We start from the raw sequence: 22,529 nt of genomic DNA on the forward strand, positions 1-22,529 counted from the left end.
CTACTGACTCAGGTCAGATAGTTGAGCCCAGAGCTCTGAGATCTACTGGCTAATTTATTATTTTATGCTGCGATCATTTTATTTATGTCTTTCTATTTTTCTGTACTTTGTTTTTATTATGGGTGGGGGGGGGGGGGTTAATTGTATGTTTTAATGTTTCTCAAATTACATGTTTTTTCTGTTTTATGTAAAGCACATTGAGTTGCCATTATGTATGAAATGCGCTATATAAATAAAACTGCCTTGTCTCCTGAGTAAAATCTTAAAAGTCTGACTTCAACATTTTCATCAGTAACTGTAATCTTCTTTCCTCTCTTCCACCTCTCTTTTGTTTTACAGTGAACAGATCACAGAGGAGATTCACGTATTAAAGTCCACGCGGTCCGCTTCCTGTCCGAACCCAGAGACTCTGGGGCTCCCGAGGGTCCCGCACCCTCCCAGCCAGCCTCCCTCTCTCTACTCCGCTGCCAGCTCTCCCACCTCTCCTCTGTCTCCCTCCGATCACAGACTGAACTGGAGGACTGAGCCTGGCCAGGTGAACATGAACGGACTGCTTTACTAACTGACATCAGATTTAAATGTGATAGAAAATATAAAAGTTGTTCATTAAAGATCCCTTCTGTCCTTCTTTCCTTCCCTCCTTTCCTCACTCCCTCCTTCCTTCTCTCTTTCTTTCCTCCCCTCTGCCTTCCTCCTGTCCTTTCTTCCCTTCCTCTTTTCCTTTCTCCCTTTCTCCCTCCCTCCCTCCCTCCTACCTTCCTTCCTTCCTTCCTTCCTTCCTTCTTTCCTCCGTTCTTCCTTCCTTCCTTTCCTTCTTCCTTTCTTTTCCTCCTTCCTTCCTCCCTCCTTTTCTTCCTTCCTCCCTCTCTCCTTTCCTTCCTTCTTCCTCCCTTCCTTCCTTCCTTCCTTCCTTCCTTCTTTCTTTCCTTCTGTCCTTCCTCCCTCCCTCCTTCTTTCCTTCCTCCATCCCCTTTCTTCCTTCCTTCTCTCTTTCTTTCCTCCCCTGTGCCTTCCTCCTGTCCTTTCCTCCCTTCCTCTTTTCCTTTCTCCCTTTCTCCCTCCCTCCTACCTTCCTTCCTTCCTGTCCTTCTTCCTTCCTCCCTCCTTTCCTTCCTTCCTCCCTCTCTCCTTTCCCTCCTACCTTCCTTCCTTCCTTCTTCCCTCCTACCTTCCTTCCTTCCTTTCCTTCTTCCTTTCTTTTCCTCCTTCCTTCCTCCCTCCTTTTCTTTCTGTCCTTCCTCCCTCCCTCCTTCTTTCCTTCCTCCATCCCCTTTCTTCCTTCCTTCTCTCTTTCTTTCCTCCCCTCTGCCTTCCTCCTACCTTCCTTCTTTCCTTTCCTTCTTCCTTTCTTTTCCTTCTTCCTTCCTCCCTCCTTTTCTTCCTTCCTCCTTTCTTTTCCTTCTTCCTTCCTTCCTCCCTCCTTTTCTTCCTTCCTCCCTCTCTCCCTTCCTTCTTTCCTCCGTTCTTCCTTCCTTCCTTCCTTCCTTTCCTTCTTCCTTTCTTTTCCTCCTTCCTTCCTCCCTCCTTTTCTTCCTTCCTCCCTCTCTCCTTTCCTTCCTTCTTTCCTTCTATCCTTCCTTTTTTCCTTTTGGACGTGAAGCAGTGCTCCTGCAACGCCTCCCGACCGCTGACGTAGATATCCTGATACAAACAGCACTTTAAAAAGAAGCTCTTTATATGTGTGGATGTGGTGTTTCAGGTACCGAGGAGGATCGGCTCAGTTCTGTCTCGTCTGTTGAGAAGAGACTGTGTGGACAGCAGAGAGCAGCGGGAGGCCGAGCTTCATCTTTACGTCGTATCACAGACGTCCAGACTTTACCTCCATCTGCAGAGCTCCTGGAACAGCTTCATTATCGTGAGTGAGAATTATCAGAGACTCTGCAGCTTTAAGGACTTTTACTGCTCTGGTTCACTCTCAGCTGCTGAAGGAAGGAAGGAAGGAAGGAAGGAAGGAAGGAAGGAAGGAAGGAAGGAAGGAAGGATGGAAGGAAGGGAAGAAAGACAGGTGGATGGAAAAGAAGACAGGGTGCAAATAGGAAGTAAAGAAGGACAGATGGAAGAAAAGAAGGAAAAGAAGACAGGACGGAAATATGGAAGGAAATAAGGAAAGATGGAAGGAAGGAAGGAAAAAAAGACAGGATGGAAATATAGATGGAAGTAAGGAAAGCTGGAAGGAAGGAAGGAAGGAAGGAAAATAAGACAGGACGGAAATATGGAAGGAAGGAAAAAAAGGAAAAGAACACAGGAATGAAGAAGGAAGGAAGTAAGGAAGAAAGGAAGGCAGGAAGGAAAAGAACACAGGAACGAAGAAGGAAGGAAGTCAGGAAAGATGGAAGGAAGGAAGGAAGGAGGGAAGGAATGAAGGAAGGCAGGGTGGAAAGTGGGCCGGATTAGACCCCTTGGCGGTCCAGTTCTGGCCCACGGGCCTCATGTTTGACACCCCTGCTTTAGATATTGCCCTCAGGAGTTGGTGGAGAACAAAAACAGAGCTAAAAGAGAAGAAAGAGAGAATATTAGACTTTAGAAACACGATGAACTAATGAATGATAACCTTGTGTTTGTGTGTGCGTGTTTTATTTGTGTGTGTGTTTATTTGTGCGTGTGTATGTTCATGTTTTATTTGTGTGTGTGTGTGTGTGTGTGTGTGTGTGTGTGTGTATGTGTGTGTGTTTGTGTGTGTGTGTGTGTGTGTGTGTTTGTGTGTGTGCATGTTTTATTTGTGCTTGTGTGTGTGTTTATTTGTGCTTGTGTGTGTGTGTGTGTGTGTGTGCATTCAGAAGTCCACTCTGTTGTTAGATCCGCTCTACATGAGAAGGTGCAGCACTGCGTCTGACTCGTCTCCTGGGAAACAACTTCCTGCCATCAGGTAACCGAACTCTGCTGTATCACAGACAAGACTGAAACAGGGGCAGAATCATTATTAATGCCCCGTGTGTGTTTGTGTGTGTTCGTGTGTGTGTCTGTGTGTTTGTGTGTCTGTGTGTGTTTTTTTTTTGTGTGTGTGTGTGTGTGTTCGTGTCTGTGTGTGTGTGTGTTCGTGTTTTATTTGTGTTTGTGTGTGTGTGTGTGTGTTCGTGTCTGTGTGTGTGTGTGTTCGTGTGTTTATGTGTGTGTGTGTGTGTGTGTTTGTGTGTGTGTTCGTGTGTGTGTGTGTGTTTGTGTGTGTGTGTGTCTGTGTGTGTGTTTGTGTGTCTGTGTGTGTTTGTGTCTGTGTATGTTTGTTTGTGTGTGTGTGTGTGTCTGTGTGCGTGTCTCTGTATGTGTGTGTTTGTTTGTGTCTGTGTGTGTGTGTGTGTGTGTGTGTGTGTGTGTGTAGCTTGGAGAGGACGGCTCACCTGTTTGGTCAGCTGAGCTCTGAGCTCCTGCAGGACGGGATCAGTGTGGAGAGTCTCTATCTGCTGCTACAGGAGCTGAAAACTGCAGCTCATCGAAACGCCGCGCTACGCAGAGTCTTCTGGAGGGTGAGACGTTAAAAACCGACCTGGTGACATCACACACTCCCCCACCTCTGACCCCTTAACCCTTTCATCTGACCCCCACCCATCATAACTAACCTTTACCTTAGTCTAGTGCAGGGATGTCAGCGTTTGGGAGCAGAGAAAGACGAGTTAGCAGCAGAAAGCTCTCAGACTTAACGTCCATGTTTCTGGTAGAGGTGGTGACTTTGATTGACAGGTGACACTTGGTAGGGGGCGGGGCTTCAGTGGACTCGGCGGCCACGCCCACAGCGTTTGGTAGCAGAGAAAGAGACTTATTTTTACACAACTTTGAAGCCTAATTTCATATCTTTGGCGATTTTTTTTAATCGTTCAAATTTGGCAGGGTGGTTAACAACACACTTTTCTGTGGTATGTCAAACTCAGAACACATATTTATTCTTACTTTACACGGACTTTAATTTCACAATTGAACAATGCTCAAAAATCTTTTTTTTAATAAATGTATGGACGGCAGAAGTTGATGACACTGTTTCTGTTTGTTATATGCTTTTATTGCAATCTGCAGCCCAAAAATGAATTATATATATTAAAAAGAAATGATGAGTAGTAGTGCATTTATAAAGAGGAGTAATGAGGAGGACAGTAATTTCCTCTCAATACTTCAATAAATGTACTTTGTCTAGTTATAAAGTGGATTTGAAGCTCGTAAAGACACGTTCACATGCCAGAATAGTGTGTTGTTTTTATTTTAATGTTTAATATTTAATATTTTCCTGCAGCTGTGTGAAAACCTGCTCTGTTTATTTCTGTTTGTTTTCTGTGTTTCAGTCCAGTGAGGTTTGTGCCTTCCTGGTTCAGACTCTGGAGGAATCTCTGCACGGCTGTCAGAGCCTCAGCGGAGCCTACACAGCCGATCAGCTACTGTAAGCTCCTGTGTGTGTGTGTGTGTGTGTGTGTGTGTGTGTGTGTGTGTGTGTGTGTGTGTGTGTGTGTGTGTGTGTGTGTGTAAGTAAGAGACAGAGAGCAAAAGAAAGAGTGAAAGTTTAAGATCTTAAACCTTTAATACAAAGTTGTAAGCTGCTTAGTTTTTACACAACGCACTTATCACTGTGTAAGAAGGAAAAGAAGGACGGCTTTAACAGTGAAAATGTAGTTTCAGAACATCGTTTGGTGTTTTAATATTACATTTATATTATGTGTCTAATTTCTGGAACATGTGGGCAACATAAAATTTCAACTAAATTTGTTCCTCTTTCATTTCATCCTCTTTTTATTTGGGCAAACAACAAAATTACATCACAGCCAGCTTTTGATAAACTGTGGAACAAACCTATAAAATCAACTTTATTCTCCACATTTTTCTTTTCTTTCATTACATAGCATTAAAAAACCATATAATTCTAACAATATAGGACAACGAGGAGGACACTGCATTAACAAACATCATTTAAACACATTTAAAAAAGTAGAAAATAGTTAAAATACATTAATACAGTATGATAAAACAACTTCAGGATAATAATACATTTTATTTAGAAAGCATTTTTCAAAGCATGTGACAAGGTGATTTACATAAGAGTAAAAAAATACATTAATACAGTAATGAAAGTTAATAAAACCAATAGCAAAATCAATTTAAAAAAACAAACATCCTACCTGTTTTGGAAAGAAAGTTTTGGGTATAGTGCCCCCCTGAGGGTAAAAGCTCAAAGTGCATAAAGGTTTAAAACAGCAGCTGTGGTTTGTCATCACCTGTATTGATATTTATAATAAGTGATCAATGACAGAAGACATAAAGGCTCTGTTCAGACTGGGCCACATTAATGACCAATCTGACAGGTTGCCGTGGCAACGTTGTCAGAGCGGAGGCGTCATCCAGCGTGTATTGTGTGATGTCATATAATTTCGACAGAACGGAGCCATCTCCCCAAAGATTAAGAATATGGTTTGGTCCTCTGTCCATGGAATGATGTTTACGTCCTCCGTTGCCTCCAGTGATATCACCTAGCAACAACAACTGGAATAAGTCCTCCAGTGATATCACCTAGCAACAACAACTAGAATAAGTCCTCCAGTGATATCACCTAGCAACAACAACTGGAATAAGTCCTCCAGTGATATCAGCTAGCAACAACAACTGGAATAAGTCGTCCAGTGATATCACCTAGCAACAACAACTGGAATAAGTCCTCCAGTGATATCACCTAGCAACAACAACTGGAATAAGCCCTCCAGTGATATCACCTAGCAACAACAACTGGAATAAGTCCTCCAGTGATGTCACCTAGCGCCAACAACTGGAATAAGTCCTCCAGTGATATCAGCTAGCAACAACAACTGGAATAAGTCCTCCAGTGATATCACCTAGCAACAACAACTGGAATAAGTCCTCCAGTGATATCACCTAGCAACAACAACTGGAATAAGTCCTCCAATGATATCACCTAGCAACAACAACTGGAATAAGTCCTCCAGTGATATCAGCTAGCAACAAAAACTGGAATAAGTCCTCCAGTGATATCACCTAGCAACAACAACTGGACTAAGCGTGGGTCTGGTGTCGCATAGAGTGACGTAGCGTAGAGACGTAGAGATGTCACGGACAGTCAAATCCGATATGAGTGTTTGGATGTTCAGACTCAGACACATCTGTCCAGATGAGATTTGAAACTTCCTCCCAAAGTTAGTTTCAATCTGGTTTACAAAAATCGGATCTCATGTGATTTATGACTGTTCAGACTTCATAAAGCATCTGGTTCCAATCTAGATGGGCTAAACATCTGATTTTGGCTTGCAGTGTGAACGCGGCCTAAGTATTTAGATAAAAGCTGCTGTCTGCTGTTTGTGTTCAGGTTGAGCACGCTGATCGTCCAGACGCTCGCTGTCATGTTCAGAGAGACGGAGGTCGAACCAGCCAGACTCAGCCTGCTCTCCGCCAAAAAGTAAACATCCCTCCACAATACTTTGATACTTTAAGCTATAAATCTTGTCACAGCTCCTTTTTTAAAGTGTTTTTTTTTCTCTCTCTTTCTTCCTGCAGAGGTGCTTTGGCCTCCAGAATGCTGCTTGCCTTGATTTGTGATCCAGAGCCTCAAACACAGAACCAAGAGTCTCTTGTGAATGACTGTGAGGTGAGATTAATATTAGTTTAATTATCGATTCATTAGTTACCAATTAACCATTTAACCAAGAAACATTAGAAAATTGTGAAAACACTGATTAATCTGCTTTGTTAATGAATCATTTGGTCAATAAAGCTGTGCAAAACTTCCATTAAAATATCAAAGAGCACCAGATGATTGATTATTCATTATTTTGTCTTAATTATTTAGTTTTTATTGTTTTTTTCTTGATTAGTTTTGTTTATATTCAACATAATGTGTGTTAAAAGTGTATTCATTCTCTTTAAATTGGGTTATTGTGCTGTTTTGAGCAGCTCCATTTAAGTTTCTCTTTCTTTTTGTGTGTTTGTTTGTGTTTATTTTAAATTTATATATGCAAACTGGAAAAATAAATTATAATTATAGTTCTGTTTTGTACAATAAACAGCTACAAGCCCTAAAATATTAAATTTACTGTCATATAAGACAAAGAAAAGCTGCAAATTCTCACATTCAAGGAAGTAGAAACATCAAATCTTTGGCAATTAATCGACTTATTGTTGCAGCTTTTCTTTTCTACTCACATGAATATATATATATATTTTTTTCTCTTCTAGCTTCAGACCTTACTAGCTGAGTATCTGGATGCTGCCTGCTCACTTCTCTTTGAGCTGCTGCTTTTAGGCCACGAGGTGAGTCATAAAAACAACACAAATAGTAAAAACCTTAATAAATATGTTAATATGTTATACCGTCTTCACATCAGGTTCCTTCCTTCCTTCCTTCCTTCCTTCCTTCCTTCCTTCCTTCCATCCATCCTTCCTTCCTTCCATCCGTCCTTCCATCCATCCTTCCATCTGTCCTTCCTTCCTTCCATCTTTCCTTCCTTCCTTCTTTCCGTCCATCCTTCCTTTCTTCCTCCCTTCCTTCTTTCCTTCCATTCGTCTGTCCTTCCTTCCTTCTTTCTTTCCTTCCTTCCTTCCTTCCATTCCTCTGTCCTTCCTTCCTTCCATTCCTCTGTCCTTCCTTCCTTCCTTCCATCTTTCCTTCTTTCCTTCCTTCCATTCGTCTGTCCTTCCTCCCGTTCTTCCTTCTTTCCTTTCTGTCTTCTTTTCCTTCGTTCCATTCATCTGTCCTTCCTTCCTTCCATCTTTCCTTCCTTCCTTCCTTCCTTCCTTCCTTCCTTCTTTCCTTCCTTCTTTCCGTCCGTCCGTCCGTCCACCCGTCCGTCCTTCCTTTCTTCCTCCCTTCCTTCTTTCCTTCCTTCCTTCTTTCCCTCCTTCCTTCCATCTTTCCTTCTTTCCTTCCTTCCATTCATCTGCCCTTCCTTCTTTCCTCCCTCCCTCCCTTTCTTCCATCTTTCCATCTTGTATTCTTTTCCGTCCTTCCTTCTTTGTAGTTACTTCCCATGAACACGCCTGTTAAACCTGTGAGTTTGCAGCAGCAGCAGCAGTGGGGGGGGGGTGGGGGGGGGGAGTCTGGTTATTTAAACTTTTGTTGTGTTTCAGGCCAGCAGGTGTGCCTCTGCTGACAACTTCCTGTGTGTTGGCTGGATCCTCCGAGTCCTGCAGCCTCATCCTCACCTGGTAAACTCTTCATCACTTTCACGCTGTTTGATTGAAACGTCCTGAGAATCGGCATCAGGGCTGATTGAGGCAGATTTTAATGGATCGGCTTCTTTTCATCAGTAAAGTTTAACATCAAAAATACTGATGATGATGATGATGGGTATTTCTTACCCTTCCTTCCTTCCATCTGTCTTTCCTTCCATCCATCCTTTGTTTATGTCTTTCCTGTTTTCTTTTCCTTCCTTCCATCCTTCCTTCTTTCCTTCCTTCTTTTTTTCATTCTTTCCCTCCTTCCTTCCACCTGTCCTTCTTTTTCCTTCCACCTGTCCTTCCTCCTTTCCTTCCTTCCTTCTTTTCTTCCTTCCTTCCTTCCTTCCTTCCTTCCTTCCTTCCTTCCTTCCTTCCTTCCTCATCATCCGATCATATTGGACTGTATGTGACCCTTGTATGAAGATGATTTTGACCTTCCTCTACTAAAGGAAAAGCTCATATACTTATAATAAAACGGCCGTATGTTTAACAGTGAAACACAGAACTTTAGATGCGATAGGAACTGTAACTGATCTCCTCCTCCTCCTCTTTCTCTCTCTCTCTGCAGCTCTCGTTCATTGGTCACCAGGCTCAGCAGGTGGTGCAGGTTTTCTCAGACCCGCAGGATTCAGTTCTGAGTCCTCCTCAGTCTGTCCTGCTCTTCCAGCGCTGTCGCCTCCTGCTGGCCTGCCTGCAGTACAACAGCCAGCTGACACAGCACCTCCAAGCCCACTTCAGAGAGGAGTTCAGGTTTGTGCAAAAGCCTTCAAAGAGTCATCTCAGTTAACAGGAATGCAGATAAGTTTTGTATTTGCTTCTGACTGATCGTTGGGTTTCTTTCTTTCTCTTCAGGTACTTTGTGAAGCTGCCGTGTGCGGAGGAGAAACTGCCGGCTCACTATCCGATCAGCCAGCCGACTCTACGACTGGTGGAGCAGATCCTGACTCTCATCCTGCACAGATGATCGCACAACAAGCACTTAAATCTTTAAATATTTTCATCCTTACAGCGTGCCTTTACAAAGGTCTGAGTAATTTTTTTTTTTGTGTGGCCTTGTTCTGTACTCAGCGTCATCGTTTATACTGACCGTCTAAGGCCACATAATGTTTATCTATAATGTATAAAACAGATTAAAGCTGGTAAAACTCGGGACTTTATTACTATATTGGAAGTTTTTCAGGTCTTGAATATAGAAATCATGACTGTTGTTGAACCTTATTACTGGTTATTTACATACATATAATATGCTGGAAGATTTGTACAGTTAATATTCTGATTATTGTAGATTTGTTAAAGTTAAAACTAACAGATGAACGCTGCTTGTCTCACCTGTATTTAACAAAAAGCATAATATTCTAGCTTTAAATCCATCTATGGTCCATCTTTAACATTCATTATTACTAAACCATTAATGCTGTTTCATTAACCTTGTTCATATCACGTCTGTGTGTACGTGTAGATGTGTGTCTGACCTTTATTTCAATCTGCACTCGAAATAAAGTGACGGTGAAGTTTTACATGTGTTGATGACAATGAGAGACACAATTTGGGGTAAATGCACGGTTGTTTTTAGTTGTATTCATTTGTTTCGAACATGCTGAAATAACAAAATACTAGGGATGCTCGATATTGACTTTTCTGCCGATATCCGATATTCCCCAACTCTTAATTTCTGATACCGATATCACCCGATACCCATATATGCAGGCTTTTTACATCAAAACTGTATCATAACATATCTCCTATTGTTGAATTAACACATTATGCCTAATTTTATTGTGATGCTCCACTGGATGCAAACATAAATGCAACATGGCTTTCCACATGTTAACACTGTCTGTGCAAAATAAGAGAACAACTTCAACTTAAGTTATGGAAAAAAGTGCTAATATAGTCCGTGCACAGTAGGACATGTAAGCCCCGTTTCTGGAGGCGGGACCTTTACAGGAAGTCCTCTCACTCGCTCCTCAGCTGTCCTGTCTCCAGCAAGGGGGAAGTTGTGGGTTCCATAGACATAATAAATAAAATCTTTATTATGTTTATGGTGGATTCTACCCATAGGTTCTACCGTACAGTCTATGGGTTCTACGAGTGAAGACCACTTCCGCGTTCAAAAAGCTGCAGTCCCCCCCGCGGCCTCTGGGGGCTGGCTACAGAAGGGAGCAATCTCCAATTGAGGCCCATGATAAAATAGCCGACTTTACAGCTTAAAAAAACATATTTAAAGCCTGGTACATTTTTTTTTTTTTTGGTCTTTACCGATAGTTTCCACTTCAAGTGTGTGTGTGTGGGGGGGGGGGTGAATTTTTTTTTGTACCACAACCGTTTGAGTGTCATTTAGGCTAAAAATTGTGGCATAAATTAGGGCATGGTTACGTTGAGTGACAGGTTCACAGACAGTTGCCGGCAGTTAGCTCTATGCTAAAGCATCGGCTGGGCTAGGCTAGGCTACACCCAGAGGTCCGCGGCGACATCCAGCAGTTGACAGGCGCTGTATGGAGTTCATTCCCTATCTTAATTCATGAAGATAGGGAATCTTAATGGATTAAGATGGGGAATAAACTTCATACCAGAGCAGCTAATGTTAGCTGCTGTTGCGGTGTGTTTTGTGGTCTCAGTCCGTTTAATGCGGGATATAATATCTATTTTTACATTTGTTATTGTCTCTGTGTATAAATGAGCCATATTTAATTGAATCCGTGTTGTTAGTTTTGGATTTCTGTGGAGCTGTTAGATTTCACCATCAGTGAATACAGTCTTATGTAACAGATGGAATATCATCTTTGTAATTTTAGTTTCTTATGTTATGTATTTTGTTGTAATATGTAGTAATTTCACCAAAATCCCCCATTCTTCGTATTGGGAGTACTGTATTCGGTTGTATTCTAGCGCCCTCTGCTGGCCATTAGCAGACACTGCTTCATTTCCCGTCTCTCGTCAGTCTGCATGTATCCTGACTGAGACAGGTATGTACTGAAGGCAGCGCGATCATAAAGTGTGTAATGTCTGTCGTTCCTTTTACCTCCTAGAGATGAGTTTTTAAGGCTTTAAAAACTAGCTTAAACACGTTTTTCCTGTAACGTTGTGTGGCTGGTTTTCATCATTTTGGCTTGTGGAATACACACTTAAGCTTGTTTTTTTCATGTTAGGCGTGTTGCAGAGATGAAAGAGCCTAAAAACAACGTTTTTGCTGTCTTTTGGACTCATTTTGACAGAACACAACGCTGACCGACACAGTCATGAAGTCTCATAGTGCTTCCTGTCTCTGGCTGCAGTACAGCTGACCGTCCACTAGATGGCAGAGTCTGACTGGAAGTGAAATTACAAAACTCAATACGACGTCATGTGCTCTGTCCAGATCATTTTCAGGGTCATTTACAGTTGCCTTTTTATTTTAGTTCAGTTTTAGTTAGTTTAGCAAGTGAATAAATATTGATATATAATAATATTGACTAGTTTTGGTTTAGTTTTAGTTTAAGTCTCAGGTTTAGTTTTTCAGGTATTAGGAGGAAAGCCTTGATTAGTAGAAGTTGTAAAAGATGAAATAATGCTGACACTGAGGTATAAATGTTTGTTAGCCCATTATCTGAAGAAGTCAAACTGAACAGAATACAATAAAAATGGTTTGGATCGGAGCCCAGAAATACACGTTGTTGTTGTTCTAGTATTATGAGATTATGAGTCATACGAGCCGCACAAAATGGACAAAACATCACCATAAACTTCACAGTCAACAACATGAATTGGCCACTCCCAGTATCAATCACTTCCAGTATTTGGTACATTCTCTTTCCGTGAAGAAAGTGTTTAGCCACTTGTAAATTTGTCTCAGCGCTCCTAAAAGTGTTTCATATCTTGTTAATTTGTTTTCTAAAATGTAAACTTGTTTTGTTTTTGGTCAAAATGTTGTCTCTGGCACAAAATAGGATATCAGGATGAATTTTCTTCTATGACCTAATTTTTTTCAAGTATCAGAGAGGTGATATATCAGGGCCAAAAAAAATGTATTAATATATTTATACAAGTGTTTGCAGTCAACAGATAATGAATACCAATATAGTAAAGCAGAGGTCTAACAGACTGATATTACCCAAATGTCCAGGTTCACTGTTTTCCCTGTGATGTTGAGCTTCTTTGTGAGGAAGAAGAGACACGCTGATCAGGCTATAAATTGACTGCAACTGACGACTATTTACATTATCCACTAATCTCTTGATCACTTTCCGGATTCATTGATTAGTCGATTAGGCTGACAGTCATTGTTTCCCCAAGTCCAAGGTGATGTCCCTAAATGTCTCATTTAGTCCAAACACAAAGATTCAGTTTACTGTCATAGAGGACAAAAGACACCAGAAAATATTCACATTTGAGACCAGACCATCTGAACAAGATTAGTTTATGTTGAAGTCATAAGATTTTCATAGTGTCCTTTTTGATAAACTGTTAGTATATAGTGGAAACTGATAATAATGACCACGCAAAATATCTACTGGAATTACTACTAAAGAATAAAAAAAAGAATTAAAAAAAAGAATAAAAAAGAAGAATGAATCAGCTCTTATCTGCTATACTTTACAACATCACGTACCCAACCAGTGTGATACAGTAGGTACATCATTGTGTCATTGACCCTGATCTCATATAAGGTAGCTGAGGATTATGATGATAAAAGAGGACAGAGGTAAACTGTAAAGTCACTGCTAGATGATTTAAAAGAGAAAAATATGATTTCAGAGGAACTACAGCTAAAACTTGACCACTATCCTGGTAGTCTTCTTCATTTAACCCTGTAAGACCCAGATATAGATAAAAATGAGCACATTTTTTTTGACCTCTCAGATATTGTTTTAGGAGGCCTCTGATGTAGAAATGAAAGAGTTTTAAAATGTTTTAAAAGTTTTTAGGGAAATGTTGTAATATTGCAAAGTTGGGCCTAGTTGGCATACACACACACACACACACACACACACACAGGCAGAGGCGGTCCTGGGCGGACCGACCAAATGCCTAATTAAATTACAGTTGCTTTTGGAAATTTCCATGATTACAATTTTAGTTACATTTGAAAAATCGCCGCAAAAGCTCGGATTTATCAAATAGTTTTTTTCATATCAACCTCCTACTTCCAAAACCGCAAGTTGGATCCTGACGCTTGTGATTGGCTGTCTCTAGTCATGTGCCATTCAGTCAGACTCAACAACATGTCAGAGGCGCAGAAGAGTACATTCCTGTGTTGGAAATACAAACACAGACTTCCCATCTCCCTGATAGCAGCTTCCTGACGCCCGCGACACAATGTCCTGGAATCTGGAGTGAGTGAGCAGAGTGCACACTAGAGAGTGTCTGTGTGTGTGTGTGTGTGTGTGTGTGTATTTGTGTGACTATAAATGCAGCATGCGTGAGAGCAAAGCGTCCTTATACCGACACCGATCCCACACCTCCCCCGGACCGACACCAAGTGTAAACACATCCGCTGCAGTCGCAAGTTGATCCCCCGCCCCCTCCCCTTTGCTTTTTCTTCTGACACACACAACCTGTATACGTGACTCTCAGCAGCAAGTTGATGTGATAGTAGGGGCGCCTCATCGCACACTGCACCAACTGGATGTGGAATGAGCGGTATTAGTCTAGAAAACTGGCGATCTTTTTTTTTTGAGGACGCACTCTTTTTTTTTTTTTTTGAGAGTGCTCGTGATTCCCCAAGTACATTGCGCCCTGGGCGGTTGCCCACTTTGCCCATAGCAAAAACCGCCACTGGTTACACAGGTGACTCCCAGTAAAGGAGGGAGGAGTAAACAGGTAGGGAGTAAATGTTAAAGTCTTCGGTCTTATCTTGACTTATTTTAAAGCAGACAGAGCGGAAGGAGGAAAGCAGCACGTCTGACGCAGGTGAGTGTTAATATTAGTGGTGAAATAATGAATATTGTAATTATTGATCAATCTAATGTTTATTTTTCAGATGAATTGTTTGGTTGATTAAACTGTCAGAAAATGATAAAATCACAGAGCTGACGTCTTCAAACATTTCCTTTTTTCTGCGTCCTCACAGATGTAACGTGGCACACTGGTTCATTAAAATAGAGAGAAATCACAGTTAAGAATGACTCAGATGTTTATTTGAAATCTGTTGGTTTTAAACTAGAGTCAAAGTCAAGTCAAGATGTGATTCTCTGAAAATTATAGATGTAATGTTAGAAAATTCAACTTCAACAAACAAAAACGAACCATTGCCTCCATTACCAAAATTCCAAGCTGTTTGTAGTTTTGTCATTTTGTCATGGTGTTACAATTAATAATGACAATGACTTTATACCTGTTGTAATGACCTTTATCACCCATTATGTTATCCCTTGCTTTGTGTGGCCTATGAACCCACTGATAGATTTGGGGGTTAGGTTTATGTACGTGTTTGTGCTCTGTCACGCACTAAATCATAGTTATAAAATCACAGCATTGACGTCTTCAAACGTTTCCTTGTTCCTTTTCCTGATTTCTGCGTCCTCCCAGATGTAATATGACACACTGCTGCGCTCTAGATAAACACGACCTGACGACCACCTGACCACGACCCATTGTAATAACTAACATACACATTCACTCAACAAATATTATGAAAATAAAATGCACATTTCTCACTGGAAATGTTGTCTAAACAAATTTTACTGTTGAAACTAACTTAAAATAGATTTTCCAGTGAGAATAAAGGGAATGGCATCTTGTATTTTGGCAGATAGAAACTTGACAGTAACTTGACATGGACGCAGACCATCAGAAAATGATAGGCAAAAAAAAGACATCTCACAATTTTAGAGCTGTTATTGTGATACTAACACTTATTGCGCTCAATGAATGTCACCTTTGCCTCATCGTAGGTGTGAAAGGCGGTTCAGCGGTTCCTCAAACCATTACATTAACAAGCATCTTTCCTTTTGAGTTGTCCTTGAGAAAGACAGTATATGCCTATTGGCTCATGATCAGCAGATGACCTCTCACCTCCCAGTTTAAGCACGAGGAGAGTCAGTGGTGAAATTTAGTATCTCATCATTATTATTTTCCTTTCAGGTTTTCACAGACCAAACAGCTTCCCTCAGTGTCCAACGTTACCAGCTGATCACTCATGAACGCCTGTAGAGGTAAGTTTATTGTAATACCAGCAGAGGGCAGCACTTCGTAAAGACATGATGCTGCTCACCAAAAGTACACCAATAAGAATGAAATATTCTCATTTGATATGAAATACAGACACCAAAAGCCTCACACCTGGAACATGACTGCAAAAGTTTGTTGTTTGCTTCCTGACATAGTTTTGCAGTGGTGAAAAACTGAAATTATGAAAATAATAGAAGTTGTTCAAGCAGTAGATGATTAACATTTAAGATGAACATGTACAAAAGTCATACTGGTAAAGTGGCATGAGATGAGAACTGAACACATGTCCTCTTATTTAAAATGTTATTTTCAGCAGGGGGGCAAAATGTTGAAACATAAAGAGGAGCTCTTGAATATTCTTGAACACTTAAAAGAACATGACTTCAGTGATTTCAAATGGTACCTGAAGCATGATGACATCCTGGAGGACTTTAAAGGCATCCCAGAGTCTCAGCTGGAAAAAGCAGCAAGGCGGGACACAGTGGATCTGATGGTACAGACACATCAGGATCATGGAGCTCTGCAGCTAACCAAGGCGGTTTTAGAAAAGATCCGCAGGAATGATCTGGTGCAGCGTTTACAAAACTTTCAGCCTGAACCAAAAGGTAAGTTCTTTATATATATAAATCTGAAAAGCTGTGACACATGAAGTTCATAAATAGTTACATAGGTTATGAGTTACAATATGCTGTTAATAATAATGTGTTAACAAAAATAATGTTAGAGACTGATTTGTCTTTTTTATGGTACACCAACTTCATCAGAAGAAGAAGTAGCAGGATAAAGATTTTTTTCTAATGATTTAAAGATAAAATACATTTAGTTACCTGGCTAACACCATGAAAAAACTCTGTTAGTCTCTCTCTCTCTCTCTCTCTCTCTCTCTCTCTCTCTCTCTCTCTCTCTCTCTCTCTCTCTCTCTCTCTCTCTCTCTCTCTCTCTCTCTCTCTCTCTCTATCTATCTTACACTGACTGATAAACAAGACCACAAGATACATGAAGTCCCTCAGTGAGGAAAACCCCAGACCCAGAAGAGATCATTTAACTTTTTACATGGACACAGAAAGCTGCTGTTGTACAGTACCAAATAATTCAACATTATTACACATCTCATAAATACTGTGATAAAAGTACTCAAGATAAAAAAATATTGAATTGTGGGGCCCTAAAATATAGAACATTAGTCAATTATTTATTAACTCATAATTCATAGACATTAATATAATATTTTATGTACAATGTATTCATTAAACTACTCTTTAATTTCTTTTTTCTGGCAAGAATGAACCATCCAAAACCTTAATGCCACAAACCCCCCCCCCCCCCCCTGTATTCACATGAAATGGTTTAGTCCTGTCTCCAAACCAAACAAGACACTTGTTAGCAGTTGATTGTGAATGAGTAGGAATTACAAGACCAAAATGTCCCAACAGCTTCATGAAATATAATGAGAGTTCCACAAACGGGGAAAAAAAGACAAGAGAGAGAACTAAGAGGATGACAACATGTCATAAAAATAGCGGGTGGTAGTCCATGAGTGGTTAAAATGAACCTGTTAGCTAAGCTTAGTCCACACTACTAAAAACATATCTTTTTTCCTTGGCGTTCAATCCCAGCTAGGCGAGAATCCTTGGCTTCCTACTTTTTATTTATTTTATTTATTTTTATTTATTTTACTTTTTATTTGTTTTATTCTAATTTTAGTTTTTTAAACTGAGCTCTTACTATTCATTTATTGTTTTTATTTATTATTATATTGTGTGTGATTATATTGTATTTTAATATCTGTACAGCACTTTGGTTCAACTGAGGTTGTTTTTAAATGTGCTTTATAAATAAACTTGACTTGACTTGACTTGACACAGTGAGACAGGTTAATGTTACATTTGCTACCCAGGCATTAGTTACTGCTAATATAATAGAACATTCTTAGTGTTAGCATTTCATTCATCTTTTATCTGATATTTAATCAATGCAGGAAAACGTTTAGTAAACTATACATATTAACTGAGTTGTTCTTGCTTCTGATACCAGGACCAACAGATGCATCTCCAGGCTCAGCAGTCCTGCCCTCCCATGATACTGAACCAGCCCCACTTCCAACTAAACAAAGAGGTGAGCAACATGTGTTGAATGACATGTCACTTTACATAACTTTACATTTACATTACATATTTTCATTAATATTTTTGAAAAAGAAGAATGATTAAATACTTTTAATTATAATTATTGGTTGAAAAACAAAAAATCTACTACTGATTTCATTTGGTTCATTTCACTAGCAAGGACCACACCAACAACATGCTGCACTTAAACCATTTATTAAGAAAACGATTGATGAGCATAGTTCTTCCATTGCTGACTGTGTTTTGGGGAGGCTCATTGGAAGTCCATCGTAGCACCTGGTCAAAAATGTTTTTAATGCATTAAGGTTTCCAGATGAATCACAAGCGTTAACATTGACAGCCCTAGTATAAATATAATATTAAAACACTGAGATCTTACCCCTATTTTCACCCAGAAGTATGTGTGTCAAAGTACTTTTAATGTTATTCTTAAAATAAAAATCCTATATCAAATATGATAATTAATAATAATGTTCATAGGTCAGGGTCATAACTTTACGTAGGTGGCCAAGGAACTGCCTGATAAATGTGTTCATGTATGAGATCCATCGCTTGTGTCATTCTTCATTGCTAAACTCTCCAATGTTATACCACAATGTCATTCATTATGCTGAATGACAGTAGCATTTAGATCCCATGTTGTCACTAGATTATTTAATCATGAAATTCATATTTATTTGTTGTATTAATATTAGATATTATCATTTTAAACTATGTTATGGCATTTTAATGTATTTAAAGGCAGATTACATGTATACTGAAAACATTTTAAACATTTTATCCTGTTTTTCCATACAGTTTTTAACTATACTGGTGGTGCTGCTGATAATTGCTCCTAGGATCATTATTAGTGTTGCTAAAGGAATCACATTTAATCAATATTTTGGGCCATCTTGATTAGGGATGGTCACTGTCAATCACTGATTGATAATTGATCGATAATATATTATCAATCAAACGCTGGCATCAAATATAGGTTATGTTTTGTACTGTGAGTCTTGAAGCAATGCAATGAATTTCACTATGTGGCAGCAATGATACATCTTACCAACAGGGGGCGATGTTTAACAGAGAAAATGGCTCAGCTACCAACGAGCTGCTGTAGATATCAAACGTAAACACGAAGAGGTCAAGGTGAAATTTGGCGTGAGACCATTTCAAACTAAAAAATGACAGACTGCAGCTTTAAAAAAGCATAATTGTGAAGTAACGCTATCTCTCTCACTCACTGTCCCTCTTTCTCTCTCGGCTCGGCTGGGTGCATTTTGGAGTCGTTTAATGTTATATTATGGCAAAAACTGTCAGTTGTTTTGTTGACATATAGAGACATAAACACATCTCAAAGAATGAAGTTAAAGATATTTTCAACATTTTTGCATTTTCTTTCAGTGCAAGGCAGTAAATGTTTGTAAGAAAAAAACCTTCACCATATTAAGTTGTTTTTTTAATCCATATATTTATCTAGTTGTTAAAATCTATATTTTTCTCCTCTTTCAGCAGGTAGTGGACGGCTGAAGGTTTTAGGTAGATATGATTTCACTCTGACGAGGAAATTTCAAAAGGCCGCTGACGGAACTGATGAAGCAGGAAAAAAAACCCTCCTCAAAAAGATTTACACTGAGGTCTACATCACAGAGGGAAAGAGTAGAGAGGATAATATCCAACATGAAGAGAAGCAGCTTGAAACAGCTTCCAAGATAAACACCCTCCATGACACTCCGATCAAGTGTAACGACATCTTTAACGTCCTACCTGGCCAAGAGGAACACATCATCAGAGTTGTTCTGATGAGCGGCGTCGCTGGTGTTGGAAAATCCTTCTCAGTGCAGAAGTTCATTCTGGACTGGGCAGAGGGCGCCGAAAACCAAGATATCAGTCTGCTGATTCCACTTTTGTTCAAAGAGCTGAACTTGGTCAAAAATAAGCCGCACAGTCTGCTCACACTGATCCGTCGTTTCTATCCAACATTAAAGAACGTCACAGAAGAGATGCTCGACTCTGACGACTTTAACGTTGTGTTCATCTTTGACGGCCTGGATGAAAGCAGACTGTCACTGGATTTTGAGAACAATGATGTCGTGTCTGATGTCACACAGACGTCATCAGTCAGCGTGCTGCTGACAAACCTCATCACAGGGAATCTGCTTCCCATGGCTCGCATCTGGATCACTTCCAGACCTGCAGCAGCCAATCAGATCCTAGATCAGGATTGTGTTGACAGGATAACAGAAGTGCGAGGCTTCACTGATGACCAGAGGGAGGAGTACTTCAAGAAGAGATTCAGTGATGAAGAACAGTCCAGCAAAATCATCTCACACATCAAGTCTTCCAGGAGCCTCCACATCATGTGCAACATCCCAGTCTTCTGCTGGATCATTGCGACAGTTTTGAAGCTCATGTTGACTCCAGACCAGAGAGGAGAGCTGCCCAAGACCCTGACTGACCTGTACTCACACTTCATGCTGGTTCAGACAAAGAGGAAGAAGAAGTATGATGAGGGACCTGAGACCAAAACACAGAAGCTGACGGAGGCTGACAGTGAATTTCTTCTGAAGCTGGGGAGGCTGGCGTTTGAACATCTGGAGAAAGGAAACATCATGTTCTACCACGAAGACCTGGAGCAGTGTGATCTTGATGTCACAGAGGCCGCAGTGTCGTCAGGATTCTTTACAGAGATCTTTAAGGAAGAGGGCGTGATATTCGAGGAAAAAGTCTACAGCTTTGTTCATCTGAGTGTTCAGGAGTTTCTGGCCGCAGTCTACATGTACCACTGTTACACCAGCAGGAACACAAAGGTACTGAAAGACTTCCTGGGAGACACCTACTCAACTCTGGATGACTTCCTGAAGAGAGCCATGAAGAAATCTCTCCAAAATAAAAATGGCCACCTGGATCTGTTTGTCCGCTTCCTTCATGGCCTCTCTCTGGAGTCCAACCAGAGTCTCTTAGGAGGCCTGATGGGTGAGACAGAGAACAGTCCAGAAACCATCCAGAGAGTCATCACCAACCTGAAGATGATGAACAGTGGTTATATCTCTCCTGACAGATGCATCAACATCTTCCACTGTCTGATGGAGATGAACGACGGCTCAGTACATCAGGAGATCCAAGAGTTCCTGAAGTCAGAGAACAGATCAGAGAAGGAACTCTCTGAGATCCAGTGCTCAGCTCTGGCCTACATGCTGCAGATGTCAGAGGAGGTTCTGGATGAGCTAGACCTGAATAAGTACAACACATCAAAGGAGGGACAACGGAGACTGATCCCAGCTGTGAGGAACTGCAGAAAGGCTGTGTAAGTCCAGATGTGATTAATTATTAGTAGTTTAGTTCTAAAAATATAAATAATATAAAATTCTCATTAGTGTTAAAATAGTGCTCTACTTATTTATAGCTGAAATAATATGTCAGTTATATGGAGTCACAGATTAGCTGTTTTAAATGTGTGTAATGTTAATTATTTAGTTGTTTGTGATTATAGCTGTTAAGTTAATAAAAACAGTTATTCTATTTATTTCTAGTAATTATTTTATTTTATAGTTTTTTCTTCTGTTATATGACAGGCATCATTCAAACCTGGTAAAACAAATGAAGGACTTCAGAGGTTGTGGTTGAGGTTTTATTACAGCAGCATTTTATCACAACATATATAAGTACAGTTATCAGTGAATGCAGGAAAGTTATTATTACATGAGCAGGTTCTGCAAATCACATCAGACACACTGTTTTTAACACTATAATTCAGAGTTTAAAATAAGATCTGTATCACTTTCCAAAGTAGATTTTTGAAGTCAGACAGAGTTGCTTTCATCATCTTTTACTTTAAGGTCTCTTTTTCATAATGAGCACCGAGGATCAGCCAATCAGAAAATGGATTCAGCAATATTCTTTATTTTAGGGAAGTCGTGTTACATGGGCTTGTTTTGAAGTTTTTCTGATATTCTCTTGGCCACATAAAGACAATCCCTCTTTTCTCTCTTGTTGGTGTAAAGCAGGGGTCTATCAAACCAATAACTGGCTAAGATATTTGTCATTTTTCATATTATGTTTGGCATGTTTTTATTGCTTAAAACATTTTTTAAAAACAGTCCCCTGATGCAGCCTCCACTCTCTCTGACACAGTCCAACTCATGCTGACAGCTGCTCTGTCTCTCTGGCTGATACAATTAATTACCAGGAAAAGTAACTATTATGTTACTTTTTTTAAAAATGTTCAAATATGTCAAATTACTTGGCTGCCTCAATCAACAACAACTGGCCTAAATCACGTTCTAAATTAAATTATGTTTAAGAAATGTACTAAAAAGAAGTAAATAATATAATTGTACGTGTAGCAGATGTGAAGCGATTGAATTTGATTGGTCAAAAAGAATTAACCAATCCTGGTCTAAAATAAAAACCAATCTACACATAGTGCAGAATGCATAAGTTACTATCTTCTCTTTCTGTTTATCACTAGACCTCATTACTTATTTCCATCATTTAAAGTATCTATTCAGGTAATTACTGAGAATATACACTACTCCAATCCTTGTGAAATCACAACAAAGTATTTTAGTGCAAACAAAATAATTATATATCATGAATTCCCATTTCACAATCTCCATTTAAAATAAATACATTCAATTATTCATCTCTTTTAAGCACTATTTATCTTTATTTTGTTTCACAAATCACTATATTTGAAATAACTTATTCTCCCCAGTGTAGAGAAGAGTAGTAGCAGGAAATGCACATAGGTCTGATCATTATATGAGAGCAGAATGACACAATTCAGCCTATTTAAAGAGATCTCATACACATTGAAGTTCAATATTATATTTTTAATGCTGATACCCTGATAACATCTTTCTGATGACATCATGTTGAAGATAATTCAACCTCATTGGTTTGTTAATTGTGTTTGTGCTGAATCAGTTTTTCAGAATCTCAGAAAGTAAAGTCAACAACTAAACATCATGCAGTCATCTGTCATACACATCTAAATATTTAATTACATTCATATTATGTACAGCTCTAATATTGTCAGGTCATTAGATTCATTTGTGTTTGTCAGCAGTCAGTAAATGTAGCTGTTATGGATGTGAAGCTGACAGCAGCAGGTAGCAAAGAGAGATG

General features: G+C 39.7%; 2 protein-coding genes across 2 annotated transcripts in view; both read left to right on the plus strand.

The window, feature by feature from the left end:
- c23h12orf56 (chromosome 23 C12orf56 homolog) overlaps positions 1-9,103 on the plus strand; it is a 14,591-nt gene extending 5,488 nt beyond the window's left edge. Inside the window, exons 4-14 of the mRNA XM_053313805.1 lie at positions 340-535; positions 1,700-1,855; positions 2,778-2,866; positions 3,317-3,461; positions 4,269-4,363; positions 6,293-6,382; positions 6,481-6,571; positions 7,165-7,233; positions 8,050-8,127; positions 8,708-8,889; positions 8,992-9,103. Of these exons, the coding sequence (XP_053169780.1) occupies positions 340-535; positions 1,700-1,855; positions 2,778-2,866; positions 3,317-3,461; positions 4,269-4,363; positions 6,293-6,382; positions 6,481-6,571; positions 7,165-7,233; positions 8,050-8,127; positions 8,708-8,889; positions 8,992-9,103 (1,303 nt within the window). The remainder of the gene's footprint in view (positions 1-339; positions 536-1,699; positions 1,856-2,777; positions 2,867-3,316; positions 3,462-4,268; positions 4,364-6,292; positions 6,383-6,480; positions 6,572-7,164; positions 7,234-8,049; positions 8,128-8,707; positions 8,890-8,991) is intronic.
- Positions 9,104-15,613: 6,510 nt separating this feature from the next.
- Positions 15,614-22,121, plus strand: LOC128353119 (protein NLRC3-like). Its single transcript, XM_053313806.1, has 4 exons — positions 15,614-15,893; positions 17,323-17,403; positions 18,915-20,441; positions 22,117-22,121. The coding sequence occupies exons 1-4, from the start codon at positions 15,614-15,616 to the stop codon at positions 22,119-22,121; spliced, it is 1,893 nt and encodes a 630-aa protein (XP_053169781.1).
- Positions 22,122-22,529: the final 408 nt, after the last annotated feature.

The sequence above is a fragment of the Scomber japonicus genome, chromosome 23 (genome assembly GCF_027409825.1).
Source record: "Scomber japonicus isolate fScoJap1 chromosome 23, fScoJap1.pri, whole genome shotgun sequence".
Classification (NCBI taxonomy): domain Eukaryota; kingdom Metazoa; phylum Chordata; class Actinopteri; order Scombriformes; family Scombridae; genus Scomber; species Scomber japonicus.